This window comes from Rana temporaria, chromosome 8 (assembly GCF_905171775.1).
Source record: "Rana temporaria chromosome 8, aRanTem1.1, whole genome shotgun sequence".
NCBI classification, from domain to species: Eukaryota; Metazoa; Chordata; class Amphibia; order Anura; family Ranidae; genus Rana; species Rana temporaria.
The window spans coordinates 47067200-47094749 of NC_053496.1; the positions used below are offsets into that span (position 1 = coordinate 47067200).

At 43.9% G+C, this 27550-nt stretch overlaps 1 protein-coding gene across 2 annotated transcripts in view; it reads right to left on the reverse strand.

Moving 5' to 3' along the window:
- The window catches only part of LOC120946898 (ephrin type-B receptor 5-like), a 103747-nt gene that overhangs the window by 65501 nt on the left and 10696 nt on the right, over window positions 1-27550 (reverse strand). The window contains exon 3 of one of the 2 annotated variants that reach the window (XM_040361721.1): window positions 21450-22158. In XM_040361721.1, coding sequence (XP_040217655.1) covers window positions 21450-22158 — 709 coding nt within the window. Of the gene's footprint in view, window positions 1-21443; window positions 22159-27550 lie in introns of both variants that reach the window. The other variant, XM_040361720.1, reaches the window with a different exon arrangement.

The following is a 27550-nucleotide window of genomic DNA, read 5'->3' on the forward strand; positions in this document are numbered from 1 at the left end:
CTGTTTAAATATTGACAGTTTTTTTCAATTCCGAATGTTTTTGACAAATGATTTTCTATCCATTTATGGTCAGCATTACAATAGTACCGAATTTCAATGAATCTTAAACATTGAAAAAAAAAATAATTGGTCCGAATTCAAATTTGAATCGTTTTTAATATATTATTTTCTATTCTATTCAATTTTTTTCTATTCCATTCCTTTATTTTCTATTATATTTTATCCCCTTAGGAAAACTATTCGAATTTGAAAACTATTCAAATTGGAAAACTATTCGAGTTAAAAAACTTTTCGAAATACTATTCGAAATTAATTGCAAAACTATTCAAAATTATTCGAAATCGTATAAACAAAACTAATTCCAAAAACAAATTAAAAAAGTTAAATGAATTAACTACGTGAGTCCCGGGCCGTAGTAAAATGACGGCCTCAAGGTGGCTCTGTAAATCTGGGACGACGTCTTTTGACGTCTTCGCGTCCTCCGGCTGCGGGTCCCTGAGATGCTAATGCGCGTGCCTGGCGGCCGCGATGTCCGCCGGGTACCCGCGATCGGCAATGACAGAGCAGGGACGTGGAGCTCTGTGTGTAAACACAGAGCTCCACGTCCTGTCAGGGAGAGGAGACAGATGCTGTGTCCCTTGTACATATCCATAGCTGTATGGCGGCCGGTTTAAGGGCTATAGGGGGCACGTGCACGCCGCTGGAGGTGCTCATGCACGCCCGCAGTTCCAGAGCCGGTGCTCGCGGTCGGCAGTGGCGATGTCCGCCGGCGACCGTCGATCACTCCTCAAAGAGCCAGAATGGGGACATGTCAATGTAAACAGACAGATCCCCGTTCTGTTAGGGGAAGTAGAGCGAGATCGGCTGCTCCTAGTAATCAGAAACAGCGATCTCTCTCTACTCCCTGTCAGTCCCCTCCCCCACAGTTAGAAACACCTCCCTAAGACACATTTAACCCCTTGATCGCCCTCTAATGTTAACCCTGTCCTGGCCAGTGTCATTTACACAGTAATCAGTGGCTATTTTTAGCTCTGATGGCTATATAAATGTCAATGGTCCCAAAAAAGTGTCAAAAGAATCCGATCTGTCCGCCGCAGTCCCAATAAAAATCACTGATCTCCGCCATTACCGGTAAAAAAATAATATATATATATATATATATATATATATATATAAAATAAAAATGCCATAAATATATCCCCTTTTTTTGTAGACTCTATAACTTTTGCGCAAACCGATCAATATACGCTTATTGCGATTTTTTTTTACCAAAACGGATGAAGACTTTTTTTTCTTCAAAATTGTCGCTCTTTTTTTTGTTTATAGCGCAAAACTAAAAACCTGCAGAGGTTATCAAATACCACATAAAAAAAGTTCTATTTGTGGGGAAAAAAAGGACGACAATTTTGTTTGGGTACAGCATCGAACGACCGCGCAATTGTCAGTTAAAACTACACAGTGCCATATCGCAAAAAAATGGCCTGGCCATTAAGGGGGCAAATCTTCTGGTCCTGGTGACTGCTGTGACAGTGGTCACATGATCGACAATCCTTCCTGCCCCCCCGGGTGTTAAGAACTTTTTTGCTGGGTTGGCCAGAAAGAGGTAACTACAGTCTTGCGCTATTTGAAAGTAAGTAAAGCTAAACAAAGATCAGCCTACATAAACCTACACAAGGATAATCATTTAAGGTGGTTTTTCAGACACCCAAAATTCTGCTTTAAGGAGGAAGTGACATCACAGTGCATATTATCTGCCCGCTCACGATGGAAATTGATGCACGCTTCCTCTTTAATGCATCCAATGTTGACGTTCTCCGCCATGCACAAGAAAAAGCGGCATGTAAATGTAATGTAAATGTGTGTGAATTGTGTATAAGCGCTAAAACACGTCTCCCTGGGAATCCCATGTTGCTTCAACCTTAATTAAGGCTTTCTCTAGCCGGGTTTCTGCAGGCGGAGACGTTTCTCTCTCTCTTAGTATTCAGAGACACGGCCGTTCTACATGGATGAACAGGAGTGACCGCAGGGGACTGCAGAGGCCAAATACTATGCTAAAAAAGCCATCTCCTAATTCAACGATCTCTCATACCGGAAGCCGAAACAAGGTTGCGTGCAAAATGAGACAACGGCTAATTAACGCTAATTACATTTAATTTGTAATACGCTTCCAGTACATGCTCGTTAAAAGTAGAAGATGGGCACAATTGAAAATGACATACAGTATACGATGCAGTCTGTCACTTGTATTGGCACAGCAGTCCCTCCCTGTAACGGTTTGATTACCTGTTGATCCTGATCCTTATTTTTCCACTTTCCTGTAAATGTGACAACACTGTTCATTCTGCGGTGAAGTCTCTCTGCAGCGTTGTCACGTTGTGGACAGGATAGTCTTATGCTGCGTACACACGATCGGAAATTCCGACAAGAAAACCATGGATTTTTTACAGACGGAATGTTGGCTCAAACTTGTGTTGCATACACGCGGTCACACAAAATTCCGACCAAGGTCAAGAACGCAGTGACGTACAACACTACGACGAGCCAAGAAAAATTAAGTTCAATGATTCCGAGCATGCGTCGACTTGATTTTGAGCATGCGTGTTTTTTTGTTTGTCGGAAGAACTTTTCTTGTCGGAAAAATTGAGAACCAGCTATCAATTTTTTGTTGTCGGAAATTCCGACAGAAAAAGTCAGAAGGAGCCTACACACAGTCAGAATTTCCAACCAAAAGCTCACATCAACTTCATATGAAATCACACAATTTCAAATCCGCATTTCAGTGCGACTTCGGGTGCGACTTGAAAGACATCTGTGCGACTTCATGCACAGGTGTCTATTGAAGTCGCACCCGAAATCGGCAAAAGTAGTGCAGGAACTACACTGATACGACACGACAGTCATACGACTTTCATCCTACTTTGCTCTGCGACATCAGTCTTACATCAATCCTGGCATCAGTGGGGAGATGTGGACATTACAGTGGGGAGATGTGGACATTACAGTGGGGAGATGTGGATATTACAGTGGGGGGAGAGGATGCGGACATGGCACAGGAGATGATTGGAGAGGGTGTGGACATGGTACAGAACACAATCAGAGAGGGTGCAGACATGGTACAGGAGACTGTCAGAGAGAATTTGAACATGGTACAGAAGACGGTTAGAGAGGGTGTGGACATGGTACAGGACTTGATGTGCACCTCCAACACCCAATACATCTCTATACCCCCTCCCCCCCCCAACACACAGAACATCCAGCAGATCACCCCATGGCCACCCACCTGCAACTGTGGTGCCTGCAGCATCTCCGGCTGTCAGTTTACTAAGAATTGAGAGGGGCGGGGGGTGGCCGATCTGTGGTGCCTGCAGGATCTCCCTCTGGCAAGCAGGAATCTTTCCTGTTAGAGGGGCAGCCAATCGGCTTCTCTGTGGAGAAGGGCAGCTAATCGGCTTCAGTGTACAAGTGAATTGCTCTGCTTTTACACGAAGAGAGAAGCCAAATAGCTGCTCGGGTCATAGGCCCCTTCCCCTCTTCACTGTAAACAGGGGAGAGACCTGCTAGCCGGAGGGAGATTCCGCAGCCATGTTTTCACAGCCGGAAGCTGCGGCCATCCCGATGATCTGACGATTTGCCTACAGAACACCGGGACAAAGCCAATTTCCCGTCATTTTTCCCTGGACACGGACAGGCCGGGTCTGAATACCTTGAATGTCCCAGGAATATTGGGACTGTTGGAAACTATGAGACAGTACAGGAACACACGGAACCACTCTCGATCCACTATGTGGCTCATGGACCTAAGCTGCCCCCCTTTTAATAGCACAGGTGGGCTGACTAGTACCAAAAGCCTAGGAACCAAGCTTGCAGCACCTCTACAGTTTCCCCCAGCCTGGGCCTGCCGCTATATTGCTAAAACCAAACACAGTTTAATCCATACCTCCCAACTGTCCCTGATTTCGAGGGACTGTCCCTGATTTGGAGCAATGTCCCTCTGTCCCTCATTCTCCTCATTTGTCCCTCATTTTGGTCTGATCTATAAAGATGTATATAAAATGCACTTTTTATCTATTAAAAAGTGTTTCCCAGTGCTAAACCTTTCATCTGATTTCTAAATTTCTGCATTTGTAAATTCCAAAAGCCAATATAAAGAAATAGTAGTGGTAAAAAAAAGCACTTGTGGATTTAACCAATCTTATTTTTTGTACAATTCTCCCTTAAGGGGGCGTGGCAAGGGGTGTGTCCTTTGCCTACATACTTTTTCTGATAGGTGTCCCTCATTCCCATCTCAGAAAGTTTGGAGGTATGTTTAATCTGCCTACATACTTGAACCTTCAGATAGAAAGGCTGAAACAGTAGAAGTCCATGTCATGCCCCACTTCTGTCAGCCAAGAACATAAAACTGAGTCTGCAGTGGGCACAGGATCACCAGATCTGGATGTCTATGGAATCATGCAGACATTATGCCAGGTACCAGATCTGAAACCAACAGAACATCTCTGGGATGTGGTAGACCAGGAAATTAATATTGACAGTGCAAACATCAATGTCAACATGGACCAGTACCTTAAGGGAACATTGGTGGCATGTGGAATCGATGCCATGAAGGCCTGAGTCTGTTTTAAGAGCAAAGAGGGGCCCTTTGCAGTCTTAGTAAAGCATTCCTTACAAATTAAACACATTTTGTGGAGTCTCCCTGAAATAGTCATTTTATATATATTGCCAGGAGTTCTCCTTTAATGTTGATATTACATTTCTTCATTCTGCACCCGTAATGAAAATGCACATATTGGAACATCTTGTCGCTTTCTGTCTGACGTTCTTTCTGTAGAGTGACATTTCACTCTACAAGAGGCAGAAGTCTGTTCACGCTTTGGGGCTGGTGACCTAGATTCATTGGGGGGAGATAAATGTTTCAGAATTTGTTTTCCTCTTGCCACAGGGAACACAGTAAAAAAATAAAAAGGTGGATGGAGTCTTTGCTTGATGTTGCAATCATGTAAAGCAACAAAACAATGAATATTTTATAGAGAAGAGATTATTAAGTCATTGATGGCCATTCAATACATCAAGGTCCCTAGGTAGATAAAGACAGTTGGAAAACTGGTGTAAATAAACTTTTACAATAGAGTCATGTATCCAAATTTGCCCGCTAGTCATCTGCAGTACACCCTAGTTTACGGAAACAGTTCCCGGATTGAGGACACTGTCCCCGGACCAAGTCTGTCCCCGGTTTTGTCTTCTTGCCTTCCCTGGCGGAGTGATCTTCCTCCGCTCCCCACCCAGTAATAGCCAGGGCAAGGAGAGTAAGACTTCACAGGTTGTGAGTCGGGGGCACTATGTGCCCAGCATTACTAGTCTCTTTGGAGTGCCCAAAAGTGTGCAAGGTCTGTTACAATCCTATAGTGTATACTAAAAGCAACATTTTTTAGTGTGCGTCCCTAAAGTGTTCGGGTTTGACACAAAGAAAAAGTGGCAACCGTTAGGCGGCGACGATGGGCAGAGAAGCGATGATTGCCGCCAATACTAGTAAAAAAATATGCCCCCGGATTTCATTATAAAAATCTGGTCACCTTACCATAGTGCCCTCACCTCCAACAGTTTCTCACAGTGCCCCCAGACTCTGCAGTGCCCTCCAGATTACCAGAGTTCCTCTGGAAAGCCCCCAGTCTCCTTAAGAAACTCACGGTCCCCTCCAGTGACCCCCTCTTCACCCACAGTTGCCACCAGCTGTACTCCAGGAAGAGTCGATTCCATAGCATAGCCGCCTTCCACCTTGCACATCATAGCCATCCCTTCTTTTGGAAATGTGTCTGATTACTCTCTGTGCTGACGCAGGTCCTCTGCCCCCCATGTATTATTTTATGTAGCTTTGGTAAGAGAATTGAAAGCAAATTGTTTTTTTTTTTTTTCTCAACCAGCAGGTTAAACCAAAAACATTTACCCAGATTTCCCCATCCACACATTCGAGGTGGATGGGATAATCACGCCCGCTGAGCTATTGTGTTCTGATGGTGGGGAGGCATCCCTGCCATCAGAATACACTGTTTAGCGCTGCTGGTTAAAGCGTGCAGAAATGTTCCAGTAGGCTGGTGGCACAGAAGTCAATCGGTAGAACCTGCCAAGTTTTGATCCTTGTATGGCCGGCCGAAGTTTGCTGGGGCTGCTGACATTACATGTAATTACAGCAGTCTTGGTGTTTTTGAGAATAAATAAATGATTGCAAGATAAAAAGAAATGTGGTGTTGCCTAATATTAGTGGTCAGTATAAAAATTACTCATTACTTGATAGTCAGTGAAAATGTCAGTACTGTATTGCTGGGCAGTGTACTGGGAAGATCAACTTGCTATTTTTCTCTAATCAAAGAACCCCTAGCAACATCAGGATGAACCTTAGGGTCCCATGTAAATCTGGTAGAGAAAGGTTGTTCTAGAGGACTGGTCTCCAAACTGCGGCCCAAACTAGTCTTTGTCCGGCCCTTGGGACACTATTCCTCTCACTGACACCAGCAGTGGGGCATATTACCTGCCACTGATACAAATGGTGGGGCACTATTCCTCCGACTAATACCAATTATGGGGCATTACTCCTCCTACTGATCACCAACCCTGGGGCAATGTTTATTCTCCCTGATGCTGGGCCATGTTCTACCCACACTGGCCACAATCTGGCCTCCCTAAAGTCTGAAGGACAGTAAACTGGCCCTTTATTTGAAAAGTTTGGAGACCCCTGTTCTAGAGAAACCCTAGAGTATCATGGAACCCTGGTAGAGAAAGGTTGTTCTAGAGGAACGTTAGGGTCCCATGGAACCCTGTTAGAGAAAGGTTGTTCTAGATGAACCCTAGGCTCTGATGGAACTCTGGTAGAGAATCGTTGTTGTAGAGGAACCCTAGGCTCCTATTGAACTCTGGTTGAGAAAGGCTGCTTTAGCATGAACCCTAGGCTCCGATGGGACTCTGGTAGAAAATTGATGTTCTAGAGGAACCCTAGGCTCCCACAGAATTTTAGTAAAGAAAGGTTGTTCTAGAGCAGAGGTGCCAAGCTCAATTTCATTGTGGGCTGCATCAACATTATGGTTGCCCCCAAAGGACCGGTTGTATCTGTAAGACTAGATGTCCCAAGCATCCCACCCCTCCTTACATAAGATGTCAAGCGCTCCCCCACCATCAGAAGTCAATAATCTCCCACCCTTCCTTATATCATAGTGTACCCCCTAATTGTGTCCTGGTGCTGGGAAGAAGCTGATGGTGGAGCTGAGAAGCAAAAAGTGCAGGGTCTGGAGGAGTACCAGATGAGGGCTGGAGTCAACTGCCTGAGTCTGACACCAGGGAAGGCAGAGACGAGGGGATGCTGCAGTTGCACAGAGAGGTGCAGGATCTGTAGGAGTTGAGTCTTCCTCTCTGCTGTTGACTGCTGAGATGGCGGGGTGGCAGAGATAAGCCTTTCCACAGCTGCATGGGGAAGTGCAGAATCTGGTAGAGTTTTGTTCTCCTCTCTGCTGTTGAAGGTGGGGTTGGACACAAGGGGGGTTCCGCATCTGCAGGAGAGGTGCAAGGGCCACAAAAAATGGCCTGTCAGGTCAAATTCGGAACGTAGGCCTTGTGTTCGACACATGTTCTAGAAGAACCCTAGGGTTATATTGAACTCTGGCTGAAAAAGGCTGCTCTAGAGGAACCCTAGGTTCTAACAGAACACTGGAATATAATGGTTGTTCTAGAGAAACCCTGGGCTCCCATGGAACCCGGGTAGAGAATGGTTGTTCTAGAGGAACTCTAGGATCATATTAAACTCTGGTTGAGAAAGGCTGTTCTAAAGGAACCTTAGGCTTCGACGGAAACCTGGTAGAGAATCGCTGTTCTAGAGGAACCTATGCTTCAATTGAACCCTGGTAGAGAAAGTTTTTTCTTGAATTCTGGTTGAGAAAGGCTGCTCTAGAGGAAACCTAAGCTCCGACGGAACCCTAGGAAGAGAATCGTTTTTCTAAAGGTACCCTAGGCTTCCACAGCACCATGATAGGGTTCCTCAAGAAAAACCTTTTTCTATTAGCGTGCTGTGGAAGCCTAGGGTACCTTTAGAAAAACGATTCTCTTCCTAGGGTTCCGTCGGAGCTTAGGTTTCCTCTAGAGCAGCCTTTCTCAACCAGAATTCAATATGACCTTAGGGTTCCTCAAGAAAAACCTTTCTCTACCAGGGTTCTATTGAAGCATAGGGTTTCTCTAGAACAGCGATTCTCTACCAGGGTTCCGTCGGAGCCTAGGTTTCCACTAGAGCAGCCTTTCTCAACCAGAGTTCAATATGACCTTAGGGTTCCTCAAGAAAAAACTTTTTCTAAGTCATATTGAACTCTGGTTTAGAAAGGCTGCTCTAGTGGAAACCTAGGCTCTGACGGAACCCTGGTAGAGAATCGTTTTTCTAAAGGTACCCTAGGTTCCCACAGAACCCTGATAGAGAAAGGTTTTTCTTGAGGAACCCTCATACAAAACTCTGGTTGAGAAGAGCTGCTCTAACACTTTTATATATCATTATTTTTTGGGCATTTTAGGTTTATGGATCATTTTAATACAAAAACTAATTTAGATAAATACTTCCAAGAGAAGGTTTTTGTAAACATACGAAGAGGAACACTAGTAGAGACTGGTAGCAAGACACAGGGAAAGAAATTACTTGGAAACATTATGAATAAGTAGCTGCAGGCAATGTACAGCACTGAGTGTCTTTTCATGCTGCTTGTGTGTGCATCTTTCAGTATGTTTTATATTACAAGCCGCCAGAGACCAGATAAAAGGTTAGGATAGCTACAAACAAATGACAATGGCCATCTAGCTCTGATAAGCAATGTATGTCTAAAATGGCCACATAACACAGATTCATTACCATTCCTGACAGCCCTTCTTGTGGAAACATGCCTGAAAACCTTAAACTGCCAGGCACACGATAGGGAATTTGAATCTTTGCACCACTGCATGGCCAGACTTCCACCCCAGGGTTCATCTGCCTCTCTAGACATCTAGACATTTCAAGATCTAAACCAGCCTTTCTCAACCTTTTTACCCCCAGAGGAACTCTAGAAATAAATGTCAGAAGACCCTTATTAAGTATTATACAGGCATACCCCACTTTTAAGTACACTCCAGGGTTTATTTACTATCGTTGGAAAGTGCAAAATCAGGCTCACTTCTGCATATAAACCAATGAGCTTCCAGGTTTTATTACCAGGCTTAATTGAACAAGCTGGGGTTAGAAGCTCATTGGTTTCTATGCAGAAGTAAGCCCGATTTTGCACTTTCCAGCGATAGTAAATAAACCCCATTGTGTACTTAAAAGTGGGGTATGCCTGTACCTACATTTGACAGTAAAATGGCATAATCAGTAACTTGTTAAATGTTTTAAATAGAATAATAAATAACATGGTATATCCATAATATTTGACACCCAAAGCTGATAATTTTACAATACTTCCTTGCACTATACATCAGTGTTAATCAGGCAAATACATTAGTTAAAATGACCAGAAGAGAAAAGCAGACTGGAAAAGTCTCAGGGTCACCTTACATTGGTGAAACGTGGAGAAATACCTCCTTACTTTGGTGGTCAGTGGAAAATACCCATATACATTAGAGGCTAGGGGAAAATTGCCTTCTTACATTGGTATCCTGTGGAGAAATACCTCCTTGTATTGGTGGTCGTTGGAAAAGTCTTATGCCACGTACACACGATTGGAAATTCCGACAAGAAAACCGTGGATTTTTTCTGACAGAATGTTGGCTCAAACTTGTGTTGCATACACACACGGTCACACAAATCTTGTCGGAAATTCTGACCCTCGAGAACGCGGTGACGTACAAGACTTACGATGAACCGAGATTAATGAAGTTCAATAGGCAGTTTGGCTCTTCTGCTTGATTCTGAGCATGCATGTTTTTTTGTGCATTGGAATAGCATAGGGACGAGCAGATTTTCTGATAGGAATTTTTTCCCTTCGGAAAAATAGAGAACCTGCTCTCAATTTTTTGATGGCGGAAATTCCGACAGCAAAAGTCCGATGGAGCCTACACACGTTTGGAAATTCCGACCAAAAGCTCACATCGGACTTTTCTTGTCGTGCTTTCCAATCGTGTGTACACGGCATTAGTCCACCTTTGTGACCATGTTTCATGTTAACCTCTTCACACCAATGTCTCCCATCCTTTTAAGAGATTTATGAAGCCGGGAGGCGGGGCGGGGCTTAAGATCCCATGATCAATACAATCATTAACACCAAGAAAGCATTCAATCTTAAATATGATCCTTATGCCGCGTACACACGATAGGTTAAACCGATGAGAATGGTCTGATGTTTTCATCGGTCAAAACCGATAGCGTGTGGGCGCCATCGGTTATTTAACCATCGGTTAAAAAAAAGCAAACTTGCTTGAAATTTAACCAATGGATTCCCAACCGATAGGTCAAAACCGATCGTTAGTAGGCACAACCATAGGTTAAAAATCCACGCATGCTCATAATCAAGTCAACGCATGCTTGGAAGCATTGAACTTCGTTTTTTTCAGCACGTCGTTGTGTTTTACGTCACCGCGTTCTGACACGATCAGTTTTTTAACCGATGGTGTGTAGACGCGACGGACCATCAGTCAGCTTCATCGGTTAACCGATGAAAACGGTCCATCGGTCCGTTGTCATCGGATGGACTGATCGTGTGTACGCGGCATTAGTTTCTTTACAAGACATAAATTAATTTACCCGGTGTATAAGACGACCCCCTAATTTTCCTGGAAACATTTTGATTTTGGGATATACTCACTGTATAAGACTACCCCCTTCTTACTAGTCTTTCTGGAAGCTGAGGGGTAGCCAGAACCGCTGACAGAAACAGGCTTTTTCAAATCTCACTGTGCCATTACATTCCTCACTGTGCCATTACATTCCTCACTGTGCCATTACATTACATGCCCAGACTGTGCCATTACATGCCCCCACATTGCCATTGTGCCATTACATGCCCCCACATTGCCACTGTGCCATTACATGCCCCCACATTGCCATTGTGCCATTACATGCCCCCACATTGCCACTGTGCCATTACATGCCCCCACATTGCCATTGTGCCATTACATGCCCCCACATTGCCACTGTGCCATTACATGCCCCCACATTGCCATTGTGCCATTACATGCCCCCACATTGCCATTGTGCCATTACATGCCCCCACATTGCCACTGTGCCATTACATGCCCCACATTGCCATCACTTGCCCCCACTGTGCCTGAACTTGTCCCCCCCCCCCCCCCCAGTGCAATAACACTCACTTTTTTTCCCCAGCGCTGACAGTCTAACATGCTGCGATCGCGAGCGTGTATTGATTTCAAAGCCGCGCCTTCACTGCAGAGTGTTCTGTGATAGGAGGAACAAAAATCTTCCCAGCAGCGCCTCTGTTATGTTTTCCGCCTATCACGGACGTCTTCTCATCTCGTCCGAGGATGAGAAGGCATCTGTGATAGGAGGAACAAAGAACAGAGGCGCTGCTGGGAAGATTTTTGTTCCTCCTATCACAGAACACTCTGAAGTGAAGGCGCGGCTTTGAAATCAATACACGCTCGCGATCGCAGCATGTTAGACTGTCAGCGCTGGGGAAAAAAAGTGAGTACTGAGACTGTATCCGGCGTATAAGACGACCCCCGACTTTGGATGCATTTTTTTGCATCCAGAAAGTCGTCTTATACGCCGGAAAATACGGTATGTTCCATTATTGTAAGAAAACCTTTTTTTTAATAAAAAAAAATAGTATTTAAAAAAAAAAGATCACGTGACCACTGTGATTGGCAGCCACGGTGGTCACATGATCCAAAAACTCTGGATCGGAGCTTTTGGTTAGGCGCCAGTACCTGTGCTGGGAACATATAGTGTGAGCGCTCTCGGCACAGCTGTATTGAAAGCAAATAACGCAAATATGTGGCCTCTCAGCACCAAGGACCAGGCGCCAAGAGGCTGCAAATTTGCATGCAGCCAGCGCCAAGGGGTTGCACATTAATTTATCAACAATCGACACCCAAACTCAAACTGCCCCCCCTTATCTAAATAATGGGGTGCGTCTCCTGTAATATCCTTGTTTGTGTGAAAGGTTTTACTCCCACATTTCTACACTGACAGGTTTGGTCCTTCCCACATTTCCAACAGTGACAGGCCCCACCCACATTACTAAATGTAACAAGCCCCACCCACATTTCCAACAGTGACAGACTCCGCCCATATTACTAAACATAACAAGCCCCACCCACATTTCCAACAGTGACAGGCCCTGCCCACATTACCATTAGTGACAAGCCCCACTTACATTTCAAACAGTGACAAGCTCCACCCACATTTACAATAGTGACAGGCCCCACCCACATTTACAATGGTGACAAGTGCAGTTGGTCCAAAGCTTAGTAAATGAGGTGAAGCTTCACTTTGCAAAGAATACCCAATTACGTGCAAGGAAAAAAAAATTATATTTTTGCTTTCACATGATGAAAGTCATTTACTAAGCTCTGGAGCAAAGTTCATATGTAAATAGTGATGGCATTCATATGTAAATAGCAGCTGCATTCATATGTAAATAGCTGAGGTCGGCAGCATTCATATGTAAATAAAGGCGGCATTCACATGTATATCATGCCCCTCTGCAGTGAAGAGATGATGTGCTGTAACCTCTAGCAACCAATCAGTGAGAACTATTACTGTACAGTAATCTCTAGCAACCAATCAAGAAAAAATCATGTGCTGTAACCTCTAGCAACTAATCAGTGAGCCGTAATGTGTGCTGTAACCTCTAGCAACCAGTCAGTAAGTGGTAATGTATGCTGTAACCTCTGGCAACCAGTCAGTAAGTGGTAATGATGTGCTGTAAACTCTGGCCACCAATCGCAATCACCGCCTGATCTGATATAGTAAACTGATTTTAAGTCTAGCTGATATTTATTGTATGTCTCAGAGCAGGTGGAGAGCAAAATTGCATGGGGGGCCCCAAGATTTTTTTTTGCCCAGGGTCCAATCAACACTAAAGACGGCCCTGGATATGGCCTTCTTAAATTCAGCATTCTAAAGACCCTCAGCAGCCTGGCTGTTTTCCCTTTTTAGTCTTCCACCCAAATAAGAGATTATGTCTAAAGCGATTTCAGAGATTAGACTGGCATAATCAGCAATGGATCCCTCCTGATAAATGAAAGGGAGTGTATGAAGGCAATGTATGGAAAGATATAGAGGGAAAAAAAGAGGATTAATGACCAAAATCCGGAAGATGTCGCTTGAGTATTGGTCAGCATGAAACAAACAGCGTACTCACAGTCCCTGAACGATCATTGTATATATTGTTTTATTTTTATTTAATATTTGATTTATTTGTATGTATTAATTAATTTATAATACAGATAATAATTTATTTATTTTTTAAATCAGGTAAATATTTGATTTGGCTTATTTGTACTTATTTATTCATTTATAATAATAATTATTATTATTATTATTATTATTATTATTTTAAATCAGGTAAAGATTTCACAAAGTCGTACAAACAGGCAATACAGATATATATAAAAGTGTAAACAGAGAAAAAATAATTTTCTCCTGCGCTTGTGCGAAATGGTCTTAGTATAACTGGTAGGCCTGGATTCACACACATCAGCGCACATTTATGCCACCGTAGCGTATCTCTTTATGTAAATTTCCCCTCATACTATGTGATAACTTCATGTATTTGTTTCTTGCATTCATCTGCCGATACCTGATGCAATTGTGATAATTAATTAATCATTTGTAATTTTCTTTTGATACCTAGCATTGCTTCATAACGCTCCTGAAGAAGCTCCCTATCGAGCGAAACATGTAGAGCAAACCCACAAGTCAATGCTGTTTTGATCTCCCATGTACAACCTATTGGAGATATTTATTTATTTATTTATTTATTCATTGTTATTAATGTTATTTAATTGTAAAAATAAAATATTTTTCTATATTTTTCTTTGTTTTTGAATCTCTATTTGCACCGTCTAATAGTCCCCGGGTCTTACTGGTACCCTTTTTCCCTTCCTATTTTTTATTACCTAACGTAACGGGACGAGGTGCTTAACCACTTCCATACAGGGCACTTACGTACCTTCCCACCCAAGCCAATTTTCAGCTTTCAGCACTGTCGCACTTTGAATGGCAATTGCGCGGTCATGCTACACTGTACCCAAACAAAATTGGCGTTCTTTTTTACCCACAAATAGAGCTTTCTTTTGGTGGTATTTGATCACCTCTGCGATTTTTTTTTTTGCGCAACAACTAAAAAAAGACCGAAAATTTAGAAAAAAAAATACGTTTTTATTTTTTTCTGTAATTTTTTTTGTAAATAAGTAAGTTTTCTCTTTCAATTACGGGCACTGATATGGTGGCACTGATGGGCACAGATGAGATGGCACTGATGGACATCGACGAGGTAGTACTGACGGGCACAGATGAGGTGGCACTGATTGGCGGCGCTGGTATGCGGCACTGATGGGCACACATAGGCGGCACTGATGGGCACACATGGGCGGCACTGATGGGCACTCAAGGGCGGCACTGATGGGCACTCATGGGCGGCACTGATGGGCACTCATGGGCGGCACTGATGGGCACTCATGGGCGGCACAGACGGGCACTGTGGGGTGGCACTTATGGGTGGCACAGATGGGCACTGTGGGGTGGCACTGATGGGCACTGTGGGGTGGCACTGATGGACACTGTGGGGTGGCACTGATGGACACTGTGGGGCGGCACTGATGGACACTGTGGGGCGGCACTGATTTACTTGTTGCCAGTCAGTGCACATTTGTGGGCACTGATTGGCATCTTTTTTTTTTGCATCTTTTTTTTCCCCCCAGACTTTTTTTTTTTTTTTTCAGACTTTTTTTTTTTTACTTTTTTCCCCCCATTTTTTTTTGTTTTGCCCTTCCCTGGGGGGCATCCCTGGTGGTCCATGTGGCGATCTGAGGGGGGGCTGCGCTGATAAACAATCAGCGCGAACCCCCCCTGTCAGGAGAGCCGCCGATCGGCTCTCCTCTACTCGCGTCTGTGAGACGCGAGTGAGGAAGAGCCATCAACGGCTCTTCCTGTTTACATCGTGATCAGCCGTGGTTGGACACGGCTGATCACGTGGTAAAGAGTCTCCGTGAGAGACTCTTTACCGAGATCGGTGTTGCGGGGTGTCAGACTGACACCCCGCAACAACGATCGCCGCAATGCGCGCCCCCGGGGGCGCGCATCGGCTAAGAATCCTGAGGACGTCATATGACGTCCAGTCAGGATTCTACAACCACTTTGCCGACGTCAATCTGTCATTGGCGGGCGGCAAGTGGTTAAACAATTGACATTTGTCCACTAATAATAAGGTCAGATTGTCTGTCTGTCTTGGAGACCTATGGATGCAACATAATGTATTGAGCTAAGTTCCACGTGGGAGGACTTGGCTAGATAGTACAAGTTATGCAAATAAAATTACATAACTTGGTAATATCTAGGCAAGTCTTCTCGCAAGGAACTTTTTGGGTTTTTGGATCTTTGAATTTTCAAATTTTTGCATTTTCAAATATTCAAATAATCAAAAAAAATGTTTTTTGGATTATTTAAAATAACTAATTTGGAATAAAACGAATTGCACATATCTAGTGCAGACTGATCACTGAGAAAGAGGAGACTAAGGAAATGCTTTCTCCTACCTGCAGCAGATGGATTACATCATCTCAGCCTAGATAAAGTCGCTAGACTGGATCTCAAACACAGATTTATTTTTTGATGAATATTTTTTTTTTACAATATTACTGTTCTCGTGTCAGGGAGTTATTTTTTTGGAGACTTTTCACTTTATTGCAAATTCCAGTTTAAAGTAAACTTGTCCAAAACTTAGGCAACTTATACAGAGCCTATGCTGAAAAGATCTAGAAGTAGAGCCTTGCGGTGATTGAACGTCTTGTGGCTTTGAATGGACCTGGAGGTGCTCAGTCCTGAAGCAAGCAGTAAAAGCTTTTAATATGTTAATTCCAGTTTTCTGAATCTTCGATTTTTACTACTGCACAAAAAAGCAACAATGTGCGCATTTCGTATTTGTATTCAGATTTATTGATATTATTTAGTAGTTGGAATTTCAGAGATTATGTTGCGTGCACCATTACTAATTTGAGAGTTGAATTGAAAATATATTTATTAACATTGGCACCAGTAGTGTATTTAGGTTTTGTGCTGCTCTAGGCCTGACTAAACTCCTGTACCCCCTAATTTAAATATGACCCTCCCTTCCTGTCCAGGCCACACCCCTTGTTATTTAAGATCCACCCTGAAAATTTCGACTGGGGACACTAGTTGAGGGCCTGGGGGGGAGTCCCTTAATCTGCATAGATTTCCTCTCACTTCCTCTCACTTCCTGTTTGGCTATGGGGCAGAAAGTGAAGGGAAATCTCTGCAATGAGACAGGGATGGTAAAAAATAAACTGACAGGGGCTACAACCCTCCCTTTCTCTATCCAAAATGAAAAAAAAAAAAAAAGTGTTGCCTATAGTTCTACTTCTGATAATTTTATGGAGAGGACTAAGAAGGTGTAACCATGCCAATGATGTAGTAGAAAATACATAGCACAGTGAGGAAGGTTTGTGGCCCAGGATGATAGAACAGTCAAAATTAGAAGCACCGCCCCCCCCTCCCCTCAGAATATCGGCCGCCCGCATACTGGAAGCAGTGTGGCCTCTTTATGGAGGGCAATAGACTAATTTGCCTCTCTAGAGAAAATTTTGATACTGCGCTAAACTAACTAAATAAACAACAAAAGTGAAGAAAAGCTGCAACAAAAATTGTGATATACACACAATAAAGATCAAAAACAAAACGAATTAGTTGCGCTAACAGTGAATGAGTGTAAAAAATCAATATGATTGAAAAAAATATTGTCCATGGGTATACAAAACATCATACATAATAATAATATATAGTGAAAAGTTCAATTTTCAGTGAAAAAATTGTTGGATGAAATTGTGCCCGTGACTAAACAAAAATAGAAATCCTCCACCGGTGCAGTAATTGAATAGATATCTATGCGCTTACCGGAAGGGCAAGCAAACAGGGCTTGCAGCTGAAATCCCCCAGCTAGGGTCTTAAGTGGAAATCCAGATATTATTCCTCCAAATTGGGTAGATAGTTCCGAAATCCAAGAAGCATGTAAATAAATGTATAAGCAAATAGTGATGCACCGTAGGCAAATGAACATAGGCACACCAAGGGAAAACCTCCACCGAAAAGAATCACCAAATAAAGTGGACTCTTACCAGAAATAAGTGATAAAGAGCTTGTGGCCAAACCCAGCCAGGGCCTTTAGGGTTAAATCCAATCAATCGATTCTCTCACAAAGCAAGACCGAATATATCACCATAAAAAAGAGAGATTCCACATAGTGACGTACCATAGGTAAAAAGATTTAATAAGGTAGATGCACTTACATGGAAACAGATAAAATCAGCATATAAAAGATTCGAGCCGGCCGGCTACTACAAACGCCCGTCCTTCGGGACCTAGACGCAGCACGTCAAAGCGTCTCCTCCTCCCGACGTACGTTTCGTCAGTATGTGACGTCGTCTGGGGAACGGGCGACGCAGTGACGTGTCGCGCTTAAATGCACATTATAAAAACCAAGCCTCGATATGGGTAAAGTCACGGCTAACACGCGATAGGAATCAACCAATCGCGGAAGCCGCAACAAACATCCAGGCAGATACTGCATAGACGTCGCAGAATGATCACTGCAACGTCGGGGCAGCTTATTTAAAACAAACTAATAAATAATCTCAATAATATATCGATAAAATAGTGAAACCATAACAATGAGATCTATATATATCTCGGGGCTATGTACACTCTCAAGCCGAGCCAACCACTCTGGCCCAGGGAAGAGTGCCAATTATCACTCATAGAGAAATGAGGCCCAATAATTCCCATTATAAATTATTAACAGAAAAAAGAAAAAAAGGGGGAAAAATCAACCTCACTATATGTGAATCATTAAGATAGCAGAAGGTTGTATACAATAAGGCCTGATTTAGTAGTACGGAAACTAACTTAAAGGGCCAGACCATATAATGAATACTCACAAATAGAAATAAATGAATAAAAATAAGAAAATAAAAATAAAATATATGTGTTATAAAGCAAATCCTTGGTTGACACCAATAACACATACATCAAAATTCACCGAACCAAGATGTATGAATTCGGGATTAGTTGTGGAACTAATAGTTGTGGAACTAATTTGCCTCTCTGCCCAGTCCACCCCATAAGACTGGCGTTACACTAACAGTGTAGTGCAAGCCAGCGGGGACTCTTTCCATGCTGCTCCCCCTGCAAAGTGCTGCCCTAGGCATGGGCCTTGTTGGCCTAGGCCAGAATACAGCGTTGATTGTCACAACTATTGTGGGATGTGCAACATCAACAGCACTATCTATTAATGGCGGCCACACCTGCTTCGATTTTTTTTTTCAAAACAATTAGGCCAAATTAGGCCTGGTTCACAACCTATGCGTTTTTTTGGTACTTTTTGCAGAAACGAACTACAGTTCATTTAACAGCTGCTGTATTTTTGAAAAAGGGTCAGGGACTCACAAGCGCTATAACTGTCAGCTTGTGACAGTGCCCAATCCTCCCCCTCCAGCTGCTATAATACCTGTGTTATATTGTCAGGAACCATGAATCAGACAGAGACAGAAAATGCAGTAAAAATCACACCTTTAAATAAAGTGGTAAGAATGGTGCAAATAGTAAACATACAGGGGCAGATTCATATAGATCTGCAGATCTATAGATCCGCAGATCTATAGATCCGCTAGATCTACCTGGTTTACGATCCGCTAGTGCAATTTAGCGAGGCAAGTGCATGATTCATAAAGCACTTACCTCGCAAACTGCACCGTCGGATCCTAACTCCCCCCGGCAGAATGCAAATTCTGCGGCTAGGGGGAGTGTACAATTTAAATCAGGCACGTTCGCGCGCCGATTTAACTGCGCATGCGCCGGGGCGAAAAAGCCCAGTGCGCATGCTCCAAATGACGTCGCTACGACGTCATTGTTTGCGGCGGGTACGTCGTTTGCGGCCATCGGTATTCCCGATCGCGGTACGCAAACGACGTAGAAAATTAAAAAATCGGCGCGGGAACGTCGGCCATACTTAACATTAGCTACCCCTCATAGAAGCAGGGGTAGCTATCCGCCGGAAAAACCCGAACGCAAACGACGTAGAAAACGAGCGACGGGCTGGCGTACGGACGTGAATCGGCGGTTTTCCTCATTTGCATATGCGACGGGTAAAAAATCCCGACGACACCTAGCGGCCGGCGGGAGATTACAGCCTAAGATTCGACTGGTGTAAGTCACTTACACCAGTCGGATCCAAGGGAGATCTATGCGGAACTGATTCTTATGAATCAGTCGCATAGCTCCGACGGTGGGATCTCACAGATCCGACCGTCGGGTCTCACAGATACGACGGCGGATCAGGAGATCCACCGGCGTATCTCTATCTGAATCTGCCCCACAGTAGTCAAAACATAGCCAGGGTTCAGTAATCTAAGCGGGTAGTCAGTGCAAGCCAGTAAATCAGGAAGCCAGAGATCAGCATAGACAGAGACAGCAGACAGGATCAAGAACCAGAAGGGATGTCAGCCAGGCAAGTCTTTAACATGAACACAGCAGAGAATCTTCAGATATGTTGACCAAGGTGAAGGCTTGGAAGATATGAACCAGGCAGTTTAAATAGCCAGAAGGGGCTGAGTGATGAGCAGGAAATGTTTACCAGGTGTATGTGTTTTGTTAAAAATATGCAGATTTTTATCTTATATCTGAGCGTCTCCTGGCGCTCTCACATGACTCCTAGCTTCTCCTCCCGGCTCACGTCAATGGGAGTTGTCAGCCCGGGAGAGGAGAGAGGCGTTTAGTTACGTGAGCACCTGGAGACGCTCTGATATAAGGTAGAAATAAGCATATTGTTTTATAAAACATACACTGGGGCACATAGCGTTATTAAACACAGGGGATTGTATACTACTAAACAAGTGGCTTTACAACCACTTTAAATGCCTGACCCAAGATGGCCACCAGTCACATAGGGCATCATCATCCAATCAGATAGCTTCCCCAGTCACCCAGGTAACTATAGAGGAACCAAGTTCTCCTCGACTTCACCTCAAATTGCAATGCTTCTGCGGTCAAGTGCCACCTACAGGGGAGAAAATAGGCTACACACAGAGGATCCGTTTTCAGAGAATGGGCAATTGTGAGCTTAGTCTAATCAAACATAGTTACATAGTTAGTCAGGTTGAAAAAAGACACAAGTCCATCTAGTTCCCTTTTCCTCTAGATGTAAAGAGTGCCCCCTTGTCCTCTGTGATGACCTTCAAGTGAATAACTCAACACCAAATTCACTATATGGACCCCTTTAATATTGGTACATGGTGATTTAAATCCCCCCTTAATCTCCTCTGATCAAGAGAGAATACATTCAGTTCCTCTAATCTTTCCTCATAGCTGAGCTGCCTCTTATCAGTTTGGTTGCCCTTCTCTGCACTTTTTCCAGTTCCCCGATATCCTTTTTGAGAACTGGTGCCCAAAACTGAACTGCATGTTCCAAATAAAGGTCATACTAATGATTTTTACAGGGGCAAAATGACAATAAGAACAATAAAAAAAAAAAAAACTGACAACGGATCTCTTCCCTCTACACTTTATCTAAAACTAAAGAAAATGTTTTGCTTAGTTATACTTTAAAGTGGTTCTAAAGGCTGAAGGTTTTTTACCACAATGCATTCTCAGCACCCCTTCCCCCCCCTTTTACTTACCTGAGTCTGATCCTGATCCTGCACTGTGCTCAGGAGCAGTGTCTCTCTCTGCTCTCTATCTCCTCAGTGGCTCAGAGACATTGGCTCCCACTGCTGTCAATCACAGACAATGAGGAAGGAGTGGGGGGAAGGGCCCAGCTGTGCTCTGCGTGCCAATGGGCACACAGAGCATGTCTTGGGAGCAAGCTTGCACAAGTAACCCCATAGTTAACGGCCTGCTATGGGGGCACTCGGCAGGGGGGAGGAGCCAGGAGTGCTGGCGAGGGACCCAAGAAAAAAAGGATCGGGCTGCTCTGTGCAAACCATTACACAGAGCAGGTAAGTATAATATGTGTGTGAGAAGTGACATAATATGACAGAAGCTGCCGGACTTCAGGTGACCTCTGACCTCTGGTTTTCAAGTCAAAGGGTCAGTTAGTATAGGTAAAAAAAGCGAAGCAATTATAAACCCATTGAGAAAGCCTTCGCCATTATATTAATGAATATTTGTATTATTCCATAACACCAAATGTGACTGCATCACTTAAAAAAAAACATTTTACTTTTTTTGGATTAACGTTCACAAATACTAAATACTTAACTCTTACCCCGACACTCAGTTCCATCTTCACTCACTTCTCTCCCCGGACTGCAGGCACAACTTCCGCTAGACACCATCCATTCCCCCTCTCCTCCGCAGTGTAGACTGAGTTTTGTAGTCCCCAAAGGGTGAGCGCCAACAACACAACTGCCTAAGGCTTCAGCCAGTGACGCCCCTCCTCCTCCACTAGATGGTGTTTCATGGAAGAATGCCAGGCTCCTCACAGTGGCTGGGCACTTGTGAAAAAAAACTTTGACTCCAGCCATAGAGAGGCAGGCCCCAGAATCCACAAAGGCCAAGTAAAATCCATTTTTACGGACTGGCCCAAAATCTAAATTCCTCTCGTCCATCCGTGGACCCTCGCCTCCCTTACCCGGGTCCCTACTAAAGCTTTTGCCCGCTCCAATGGTATCCACTTTTGTCCAGGCCTCCTCTGTCCACTCCCAGTCCTCCGCTTCCATGGCAGCGTCGGCTTGTCGATACAAAAGCGTGAATGTCTCCCGGCAGGCCAAGTGACGCCTTCCTGGCGGTGGTCGTAAACTGGCGCAGTCTCGTATTGAGAAACGGAGTGTGACATGGACTCGCTGGGTGCCGCGGGCAGCGATGTAACCAGTACGGAGCCAGTTGCTCTGGTTGGAACGTTGAGCATATGAATTGCAAACTTCGTACGTTCGTAGGAGGCGCCGTTGGCCGTCTAGGACACTAACTTCATCCCACTGAGAAGAACAACCAAAGAAGAGTTAATGTTTTTGTAACAGGCATTTATTGGTATTTAAACTTGGCATAGAATTCTTAAAGGAGATGGAACCCCGAACTGAATGAGTCCCTTGCTCTGTTGGAGCATGTGACCTTCCCCAGGGTAGTAATACTTTAGTACTTGGGCCCAAGCAACTAAGTAATGGCTTGTAGTGTTGCTCACGAATATTCGTATTGCGAATATTCGGCTCGAATATGGCATATTCGAGTATTCGCGATATATTTCGAATTTCGCGGTGAATATTCGCTATTCCGAATATTTGCATTTTTTCAATTTTATTTTTAAAACAGATCACATCCTATCGACGTCTAAAAGCATTGCTGGTATGATTAGAGACCCTGGGCCGAGTAGCTAAGCTGAGGCGATCCTTTTATGTTGCCGAATATAAAAAAAAAAATTGCGAAATTTCGCTAATGCGAATGCGAAAATTATTGCGAATTTTCGATAACTGTGGTAGGAGAACTCTGATTGTCTCTGATGCAAAAGGGGGGGGGGCTTTGTGTATGTTTCTGTTATGAATATTTGTATGTTTGATATTATTTTTTTTTGTAAGAAGGAAAAAATTGCGCATACCTTAAAAAAAGGGGAGAATACAGCAGCAACTCAAAAATGTTATACAACATAAATTAATACAAGACAGAAAATGGAGTCGCTCTACAAGAATAAAAAATATGTCTAGTGACAAGACATGTGGGCAAATTATAAAATAAGCAAGCGCAAATAACTTGTGAAATACACAGTGAAACAAATATATAAAGAAATATAGTCCCAATAATAGAAAAATAATCTTTCATAAAAATGTCTTTGATATGTGAAGTGAAAAAAAGTCCAAAGCATACAGCATGAACGTGTTCAATCTTCAAGGTGTTTGATTGACAAACGGCTGTGACATGTGGATAGAGTAAAGAATCACCACCAATGCAAAACACTTTTTATTTTCTATTGTAAAATATCACGAATATTCTGAGCCAATCAGAGTGCTCCTTCCGCATTTGCCGAATATTCGCAATTATTTTCTATTGTAAAATATCACGAATATTCTGAGCCAATCAGAGTGCTCCTTCCGCATTTGCCGAATATTCGCAATTATTTTGTATTGTAAAATATCACAAATATTCTGAGCCAATCAGAGTGCTCCTTCCGAAATTTCGCCATCAATATCGCATTCGCATTTTGCGAAATTTCGATACAATATCACGAATATTCTGAGCCAATCAGAGTGCAAAATATCACGAATATTCTGAGCCAATCAGAGTGCTCCTTCCGCTGTTGTCGAAATTTCGCAATTATTTTCGAATTCGCAATAGCGAAATTTCGCAAAAATTTCATTTCGATAAAATATCACGAATATTCGAATTTAGCGAATATTTCTCGAATATTCGGCTATATATTCGTGATATATCGCGAAATCGAATATGGCGTATTCTGCTCAACACTAATGGCTTGACTCCTAGACATAGTGAAGTTAAAAAGTGTCATGAGCACAAAGAAGGTGAATAAAAGTGGGTCAGGGGAGAGGGGGTGGTGGTGTTCTAGAGATTCTTTCACTTGAAAGCCCCTTGAAAGTTAAACTGAATTGGCAACAGCCAGACAAAAAAAAAACACACACACACCCCACCATGTGTTCTGGACTCATCTGTTCCTTCTGGGGGTCTGGATCCCCCATGGTGGGTGCCAGGATGGAAAGCAGCAGGAGATGATTGAGCATCTATTTGACAATCCTCTTTGGGTAGTATGTGTAGCACCCTCCCAGTTACTGTAAGAGCTCTTTCACACGGAGCGGACCGTTTCCGGGTCCGCTCCGTGTGTCTCCGTCGGCTCAGCTGGGATCCCCGCTCAGCTGTCGGCGAATAGGGCGGTCCCCGCACACAGTGCAGGGACCTTCCTGTCTCTGCTCCGCTGTCCCCTATGGGGAACCTGATTGTCCGCCGAACGGAAAAAAAATAGGGTTTCTTCCGTTCGGAAAAGCGGAACCCGACTGACACGGACGCTAGCGGATGCTCCATCCGCTAACGGACGCGTCCCCATAGGGATTCATTACAAGTCCATTAACGGACTTGTAATGAACGGACAGAAGTAGCGAACGTCTGAAAGGGGCCTAAGTTGCTAGGTACATTTTGTTTAGCTCCTCTTTAATCAGTGAAGCTGGGGTTGATTGTTCTTGTCTGCTCAGTCTTTTACAGGCTGCTGGTCTGATTACTTCCCCCTCCATTCTAGAACATTTTAGAATTACAGTGGGAGGAAGAAGGGGAAAGCAGCTTGAATATTTATGGGGATCCAGCCAATCCTTGGAGAGGTGTGTTTAGAAGGTGGCTTGAGAGCCCATAAATAGTCCGAAGCCTAGGGTAGAGGTTTTTCTTGGATTCTGTGTTTAGCCCTGCCAGAGGAGTCCCCTGGCTGAGGGGTTCTGTCCCTCTAGGCAGTTTGCTGGAGAGGCTGCTTGGATGTCATCGAGGTCCAAGCCCTTGCCTAGGCTGGGGGCTATTCTCTAAAGTCTGGGATCTTTTTTCATGGTCTGGAGAAGCTCACTGGAGGATACAAGGTGGAGGCTGAAGGGAAGAGAGTCCAGTGGTTTGTGGTATCATAAGTCTGTGTCTCCCTCACTGAGAAGTGCCTGGTGGATATCAGAAGGTGGAAACTGATGATCCTGTGATGTTGTTGGTGTTGAGTACTGACTAGGGTGACCACATTTTCAAACTACCATTCAGGGACACCCTCCCTTCCCAAAAATCAGCTTGTGCTGTAACGAATCACAGCACAGTGATTGGACACAAGAGGTGAGATTTATGATTTCTCCAATCACAAGCAGGGGGCGGGGATTGTGCTCCTCCAGGCATTTCCGGCCAGGACAAGTACTGTCAGTGAGTAAAGCGGTGATTCGGCTGCCTTTTATGGGGGCATCAGATTGGCCTGGGGGGGTGGCTGTGTCAGTTTCATTCCGGGACACTGTTTTGTCCTGGAATGAAGGTGCCCGGGACAGACCTGCAAAATGTGGGACTGTCCCGGGCAATCCGGGACACGTGGTCACCCTAGTACTGACCTAAGTCCTATGCCCTAGAGGCTGTATGCAGTTCTCAGTTCTACAAAGGCATTCTTCTAACAAGTAATGACTTTATGGAAGTTCTCTGAGGGAATAGTGAAAAGAGAAGTATATTTAATTACTTTTAGGATATCCGATGCCTTCTTCCATCCCAAGTTCTACTTAGCAATAAAGTAACACAAAAAGACACCCTTAGGCCCCGTACACACGGCCGAGGAACTCGACGTGCTTGGCACGTCGAGTTCCTCGTCGAGTTCTGGGATGAAGCCGCCGAGGAGCTCGGCGGGCCGCCTTCTCCCATAGAACAACGAGAAAATAGAGAACATGTTCTCTATTTTCTCGTCGAGCTCCTCAGCGGCTCCATCGAGCCAAAACTGTACAGACGACAGAGTTTCTCGGCAGAATCCGGGTTTTGACCGAGTTTCTCGGTGAATTCTGCCGAGAAACTCTGTCGTGTGTACGGGGCCTTAGACTGTGTATTTGAACCAGTGAGAAAGAAGAAAATACCATGTGCCTGGCTGTATAAGTACTAAGTTGGGGAAATGGGACCATCAACGCCAGCGGCTCCTTTAGGGGTGCGTCACATATGAACCTGGAAGTCCACTTTGGATGAGCACATTTGGGTTCAGAGCTGTCAAACCCTGGCTGCTCTGGCCTCGGAAGAAGCTGATTGAGCATAATCTATGCTCAATCAGCAGCATCAACAGAGTGCAGCGGTGACATTAGGGGTCTCTTAAAATCTTTTTAAAGATAACCTATCATCTGCACTATGCTATGACCAGGGCCGATGCTACCACTAGGCAAACTGTGAAGCTGCCTAAGGCGCACTGCTGCCTGGGGCACCCAGCCACTGATGTTTCTACTCTCTTCTCTCTGCAGCAAGCAGAGAGTTGCTTGCTGCAGAAAGAAGAGAGCATCAGCTCCGTTCGCACATAGTGTCAGAGGCGCAGCGGCGGTGGAAGGTTATGTCTGTGTCCAGACTCCCGAACTAATAGAAGCAAGCAAACATTCATTGATGGGCACTGGTAGGCTGCATTGATGGGTACTTGTAGGCTGCATTTGATGGGCGCTGGTGAGGCTGCATTTGATGGGCACTTCATTAAAAAGGTGGGGTATACATGGGCAGGGCAAAGGGTGGAGCCAATGTTTTGCCTAGGGTGTCAAAAATCCTTGCATTAGCCTTGGCTATGACATAGGAAGATTGTTAGCTCTTTTGTAATAGCAATAAAATTAAAAAGAAAAAAAAAAGTGAAAGTTTAATAAAATCAATGACATATTTTTTTTTTTTTAAAGCACCCGCTCCTATGCACATGTACATACAGACGCACATAAAAAATTAAGGGCCTGATCCACAAAAGGGATACGCCGGCGTATCTACTGATACGCCGTCGTATCCCTGTTTCTATCTATGGAACTGATCCACAGAATCAGTTTCACATAGATAGGCAGAAGATCCGACATGTGTAAGGGACTTACACTGTCGGATCTTAGGATGCAGTACCGCATCCGCCGCTGGGGGCATTTCTCGTCGAAATCCAGCGTCGGGTAAGCAAATTAGCACTTACGGAGATCCACGAAGCTTTTACGCTTAGTTTTTTCACCGTAAGTATTAGTTTGCCGTCGCAAAATTAGGGCTGCTTTTACAAGGTGTAAACTTAGTACACCATGTAAAAGTAGACCCTTCTATCCCACGTCGCTGTCATTTTTTTTAAAAAAAAAAAATTTCCCGCTGCAACTCTTTTTTTTTTTTTACGCCCGTCGTGATTCTCAAAAACCCGGCGCAACGTAAATCCGCGCAAAGCACGTCGGGAGCATGCGCAGTATGTCCGGCGCGGGAGCGCGCCTAATTTAAATGGGACTCGCCCCATTAGATTAGGCACGCCTTGCGCCGGACGGATTTAAGTTACACCGCTCAAAATTTCTAGGTAAGTGCTTTGTGGATCAGGCACTTAGGTAGAGATTTTGAGGCGGTGTAACGTAAATAGGAAAATATAAGTTACGGCCGCTCTTTGTGGATCAGGCCCTAAGATTTTGCTACACATACTAAATCAATAGAGCATAGAATAATAATTCTAGGGCCAACATGCACTGTCCACTCTAAACTGATAATCTCCTATGAATACAGTAATTGGTTACTTTAGTTTATTGCCATTTCAGGGATACATACAATGTTCAGGCTTGACATATTTGGTATCTTATTACTCACCTCATCTTTTATATTTTACTAAAATCTGTGTATTATAGTATGCAAATATAATGCAAATAATGTGAGACATAAAAAAATTGCCAACATTTTTTCTTTCAGGGTCCC